The sequence below is a fragment of the Melozone crissalis genome, unplaced genomic scaffold, assembly GCF_028551555.1.
Source record: "Melozone crissalis strain CALT ecotype California unplaced genomic scaffold, PUWL_Pcris_2 ptg000027l_1, whole genome shotgun sequence".
Classification (NCBI taxonomy): domain Eukaryota; kingdom Metazoa; phylum Chordata; class Aves; order Passeriformes; family Passerellidae; genus Melozone; species Melozone crissalis.
The window spans coordinates 57,733,634-57,740,112 of NW_026535805.1; the positions used below are offsets into that span (position 1 = coordinate 57,733,634).

The 6,479-nt window shown below is 35.5% G+C and overlaps 1 protein-coding gene across 1 annotated transcript; it reads left to right on the plus strand.

Moving 5' to 3' along the window:
* Positions 1 to 473: 473 nt before the first annotated feature.
* RAD51AP2 (RAD51 associated protein 2) lies at positions 474 to 5,028 on the plus strand. Its single transcript, XM_054279105.1, has 3 exons — positions 474 to 531; positions 2,079 to 2,171; positions 4,810 to 5,028. Exons 1-3 carry the CDS (start codon positions 495 to 497, stop codon positions 4,926 to 4,928), a joined length of 249 nt encoding a protein of 82 aa, XP_054135080.1. The 5' UTR covers positions 474 to 494; the 3' UTR covers positions 4,929 to 5,028.
* The last annotated feature ends 1,451 nt before the right edge of the window (positions 5,029 to 6,479 follow it).

Below are 6,479 nucleotides of genomic sequence, written 5' to 3' on the forward strand. Positions count from 1 at the left end.
ATGAAAGTCAATGTGAGACTGTAATGAATAACTTGATTATGTCATATTCAGAAGATAAATCTGAAACATTCATTGCTCCAGACGAGGAATTAAAAATGCCTTTATCCATAATGAACAATGGATGTCTTGAAGATGTAAAAGATAAGTATTTACCCACAGAAAATAAAATCACCCACGAATTTGAACTGAAGAGAAAATTTGATTTAGTGCTAGAAGAGCTACGTATGTTTCATGAAATTAGCAAAGAAAATGTTAGCAATTTATCTAGTTTGGAAACAAACTTGCCCAACACTTATTGCGGATTAAATAAGGCTGAGGGAATGGATGAGAACATGATGGCAAGGGATTCTCAAAGGAAAATAGGTATTTCTTCTCCAATCTGTGGTACCACAAAAGAAAAACACATAACTGACATTAATGAAAGTTCACTACATGAAAAGATTTTAATTGAAAATGAAGACCAGAAAGTATCTAAGGAATGTTCTATTTCAAGAATGTCAAGCAAAGAATTGCTGCACTCTCCTGCAGAAGGTAAGCACATGGAATTACAGTCTTATGTAATTCAGAAAATTTAAATGTTAGGCAATACTTAATTTGCTTTAAAGGTTTATTTCTCAACTCAAATAATTTTATGTTTTCATGGAATTCAGAGTTTGGTGGAGAAATGTACTTGCATATGAATAGCCAAAACAAAAAAAAATCCCACGCTACTGCAGCTACCTGCGCACTTTGCTGTAGCAGGTCTAGCTCAGAATTCAGCTGGTCAGCTCCAGGCTTGCTCCAACCTGTATTAATGCACATTCTGCTTCCTATTATTAACTTTATCTGATTTCATCTCAATGAGCCCTAAATTCCCTACAAGAGTCAGAACCACATAGAAGCGCACATTCAAAGAGAGAAAAAGTCTCTAATAAACCAGGATACAATATTTACAAAGGAGACAATTGTTTCATTTCACTGACATCATGGATTCAGTCATGGAATAGTTTGGGTTGGAATAGATATTTATAGGTCACCAAGTTCGACCTCCTGCAATGAACAGGATCATCTGCAAATAGATCAGATAGCTCAGAGCCCTGTCCAACCTGATCTTGAATATAACTATATAACTCATACCACTTATATAAATATAGTTATGTTTGTTCAAAATTGCGCTGGTTTTAACACTTTCAAATTTTTTTCCCCTAGAGAAGCTCAATTCCCATTACAAACAGGATGTGGGGAAATATGATTCATAAGATTTCTTAGAGTCATAAGACTCTAAGCCTCCTACCCCTTTTGCTAGATAATAAGAGGTATTTAATGAGTAGAGGAAGGACACTGGGAAGAAAACCCAGTGAATGCTTTGCCTTCTTGTATAAATAACTCAAAAGTGATAAGTAAATTATTCAAAAAACCCTCTTTGAACAGTGTATTTATCAGATTTTGGACCTGAAATTCAGTTTGCAGAAGTGATGAGTTCTTACCACTGCAAACAAAATTGATGAGGTTCATGCTTTGGTCACATTTGGTAAATTACCTGATGAAAATGCAGCTATCTCAAAATTGTTATCAGAGCTAAATTTCTCAGGGATTTGGCTCTAAATTTATAAAGTGAACATTTCAGAGGGGTTGTGAAAGTAAGTAGTATCTGGGAAAAAATTGTTAAAGTGTCACAGAAAAACCCCAGAAGGAATTCTGTTCAGTAGAGCTTTAACAGTATAATGTGCTGCAAGTTACACCTGAATGCCTTGCAGAGCATGAAAACCTGACAGATACTGGGAAAATGGCTCAGCAAGTGATCACTTTTCTGCCTAAGCCTGGAATGAGAAGATCCAAGTGGAGAATTGATGTGTCACCAGAGGATTAAAAACTGCATTATTGCATTTATGCAAAGAGAACTTCATGAGGTGTAGAAGCAACTTTTTGCAAGCCTTTGAGAATGAGACTTGGTAGTTTTGTTAACATAACCTATAGTGTGCACATACATGTTTTAATCACATCAACAAGAACCACAAATTAATTACTAGATTATTTGTTTCTAGTGATCAAATATAAAACTTAAATGTATTTATTTTTTTTGTTTTAACACTATTTAGGTGCAGCCTATAGAAATCCATATGCATGGGATCCAGCATTTTTACCCGGTGCATTTTTTAAGGAACAAAGCTATAATTTACAGAAAGAAGGAGGTAATTGTTATATTATTCTGCAATTTATACCACAAATCTCAGTGCTAATAGACTTACTTCTCAAACATTTGTATTTGTTTTCTTCCTTTTTTTTATTTCTATCTCTATAGAAATCACATTTGGTTTAATTGTACATTACTAGAAAAGTGTCCTGTCTTCAGCTTGGTTCACAGAACAAGCCATGCTGATGAGTATTTCTGTTCTTTGGAGAGAAGAAAAGAACTTTAACAACATGAGGTTTCCTTTGTTGCTTATTTTGGAGCCATTTGGAACAAACATCTTTGGGCCTTCAATCATTGAGATAATAGCCAAGATATACTACAGGGAGAACATGATTCATTATACATTTTTTGAAGATCCACAGTTTTGTACTCATTGTGGAAGGAAAGTCAGATGGATATTGTGAAGTGATCTTTTAGCATTTCAAAAAGCATGTTTTGGCAGTTTGTCCAACATATGGAAACAGTAAAATAAGGCATTTGGTTTATTCTGAAATGAAATTCTAAAACTTTGTCAAGGAAAGGCTATATATAAACTTCTGTTTTATTTAATGAAATCATCTACTGTTATTTTCGCTGTTATTCCTCATTGCATCTCTTAAAACTGTTGCACAACTTACTGGTTTGAGAATTCAGAAACTGTTTCCTTCACTCAGGCCATTCTGGGAAAAACAGAGACTGAAAAACAGTTAAAGATGACCTCTGGTGTTCTTTTCACCTATATTTTATTGAAGTTATGTCATGTTGTGAAAATATTTCATGTACCAAATGCAAAATGTTACAGAAAATTCTGCTTTACTTCTTTGCTCTTTGTCACTACTCTCTAAGATTTTATATTTTTTGTGATGTGGATTCTAGTCTCTGACTTACATAGTAGGTATTGCCATTGCTTAGGGAAATTCAGATTCCAGACTGCTGTATTGTGCATAACACACCAAGGGAATTGATATTAACATCTTCTTGGAAGTCTTGTTCAGATGAGATTGAAGCTTGCTAAGAGAAACATTGTTCCTCCCATGACTGAACCTGGATGCTTTTCCTCTTCTTTCCCTGCTGTTTTGGGCTGCAGGGACAAGGGCAAAGGAAATGATATATTTTCTCCTTTGCTGTTATGTCTACTTCCTTTACTCTGCTTCCTGGTGTTCTCTAAATTCCCATCTGAGCTTCTCCAGAAACGTTTGGGAAGAGACCTTAGCAATGAGTGTCTCCTTTTTTCCACCGTGATTGCTGAGGAATTGTGCAGGTTTTTAGGGCAGTGGTATATTTCTAGGGCATTTTATTCCTTTTTTCCAGTGTTTTGTCAGAATCAACAGGAACCTAGTATTCTTCCAGTAGAAGATCCTGAAAAAATGGAATGTTCCCCTCGTCATCCTTCTCAGTTGATGGCAAATAGGAAACTGTTGAGTATCATCTTTCCTTGAGGAGGTACATTGGCAGAGACAGTTCTCTTCCATTTACACTGAAAGTTGCCTTGGAGGTTATTCTGAAACCAGGTTTTGTCAGGGGAAATACTACTACACTTACTGTACTGATAGGAGTTAATGTCAGCAGCTATGCTGATATGTGACTGTCTCCCTCCATTTTTCAGTAGGATTCTGAGCCATCACATCTTGTCACAGAACCTGTGGCTGCTTTGGAAAGGAGATACCTAGGTGGGACAAGCAGATTTATACTCCAGCAGCTTTACAGTTTACTGTGAATAACAGCTATGCTTTCCTGGCTACCTATAAACCCACAACACTTGACTGACTTTCAGTGCATGCCTTTCCTCTTCTAGCTGGCTCTTACAAGTCCTAGAAAAGACATAGCAACACTGCTGTCTCATCATTGAATTAAGAATGGAACTCTAGGCTTTTTTCTCATCCCACCATTCCAAATTCCTGTAAAAGGCTTAGAGAAATTGTTCTCTCCTGTTACTGGGTTACCAGGTGAATACCCAAGGCTCTTATACACACACGATTTTATGTGCTGGCTAACTGCTCAGTGCTTCATCATTTTATAGACTAATGCAAAATAGAACTGGAAAAGATCTTGAGAATGTGACCCTTTCTTCTTCCAGTAGAATCATTGTCCTAATCTCTAGTTAACAAGGTCATGGTCTTCTATTCTGCCCCAGTGAGTATTATTTTATGCAAAACAAAACAACTTCTAAAGGATGACTTACTACACTGATCAGTGCTAGAGATCACTACTTGGTGCACACTTTACCTAATAGAATGTGGAACAGAAAACAGACATCCTCCTACCCTGCTTTATGTAAAATGAGTGGCACAGAGGAAGCATCAGACTAATTGTGGGTATTAAAGTGCATCCACCTCAGCATATCCACTCTGTCCTGAAATGTTAACCTGTATCAAATCGTGTGCCTTTGCAGTCTGTTAGGAATGTTATGTAATGTTGGGTTGAGGATTATTCTAATCAGAAGGAGTCTGCACGTGACCCAGCTGCCAGCATTTCCTTCTCAGCCCAAGAGAATCCGTTAGATGCTCTGCAGCAGAGTGGAGGTGGGATAGGATGTAGTAAAGGATTGCTTAATTAATATTGGTCTAATTTATCTATCTGGTCAGGATGTAATTCTTATCTATATCATACAGAATTATGGGTCTTCTTTCATTTTTTATTCTTTCTCTTAAATATAGGATACTTTTTGCCTCGTGACATCATAAGAGTGCAGCCTCTTAAAACATGCAAGGGCCCCATCAGGATTGGGCTGTCAAGAAAGGCTCGGCCAAAGAAGCTTCATCCTTATCTGAAATGACTTCCTGGATTCTTTTACCAACCTTCACATCTGGGATCACTCTGCTTGAGAACTGTTGAAATGTTTTAACGTTAATTTTTTGGTACTTTGATCTTTGTGGTTTAAGGGGGTTTTAGATATTAATATTTCAGTATTTGCTAGTGATTTATTTAGGAATACTCCTGTGAATACTTGATAGCAAAGGGATTTATAATGAATGTTTACTAGTAGAAGTTTTAATGGAAGGGTGAATTCCTTTTAAAGTTTATGCAAAATTAATAAAATCTGTCATGTATTTTTCATCCATTAAAATATACAGTTGAAATTTTCTGTCACATCCACACATCCTTAGAATCCTCTGTGTGTTTATGTAGTTTTAAAAACTCCGTATTTTTAAACAGATTTGTTACAAATGTTTAGAGTGATGTAGAAGAGAATTTAAGGAGGTTAAGTTTAGATTGCTAAAAGGAAGATTATGTTTTAGGCTTCAGTGGCAGTTTCCTTTGAGGTACTTCCACTTCCATGTACTTGTCCCATTAGACAAAGAGTTGGAAAGGAATAAAGCTATAAATGCTACAGACAGATTGTCTCATTCTGAGGGTAGTGATTCCATTGCATACATCATGGAGGCAAAATAACAGTGCATAAATTCTGGAGATTGTGTATCTTGAGAAATGGGACACTTGGAATGCTCTGAAGCATGCAGATCTTGGTTAGGGACATCTTCTAATTCTTATTATACTGATATTTTTGTTATTAAGAATAGAGGCAGTTTCAACTGAATAATAGCACAGCAAGAAACAAACTCGAGTGAAGTCTGAAAAAAATTCCTGAAGTGTCAGAACAAGAGTAATGTAATAACAGGTATTCAGAAGAAAGCTTTAAGCCCTCTGTGATTGCACAGAGTGTTTTAGATGGAGAATATTTCACCCTGCAGCGGATAAGAGAGTATTCAAGTATAGAAAGTGTTATGGAACAGTGATGGAATGATGATAAACCCCTGTAAATATAATAATAATAATATGTGGTTGCAGCTGACACAAGGAAACTGAGCAAGCTGAATTAATAAGGAATTTATCTGCAGATAAAATATTTCATATAATATCTAGCACCAGTGCAAAGACTAAGTAACTTCAAAGTTATTTTCAAAGTTAATTTCTTTAGCAGTGACATTCAGAATATATCATATGTAATAGTAAGCATATCAGTATATTTATGTTGTAAGGATCTCAAGAAAAATAATTCAGTTCACAATACTGTGAGAAATCATTGAAACAATGAAATCTAGAAAAAGAGTTATAATTTGGTTCATAGTTCTTTTTCTATGAAATAGAAAGAATCTCAGATGAAAATTTGTTTCTAGGAACAGCCGGTTCTAAAATAAGAGTTTCTAAACTGATCTATTGACCACAGATTGTCTAAAAGGTACAGTAAATGATGTGCACCTGGTTTAAATTTTAATTTAAATTTTAACGTAATTTTTAACAACAAAAGTTGCTAGCTTTACCACTAAAATTTGGTAATGCAAATGTAAAACTGTACATGCTAACTAAAAGCATAATTTTGGACAAG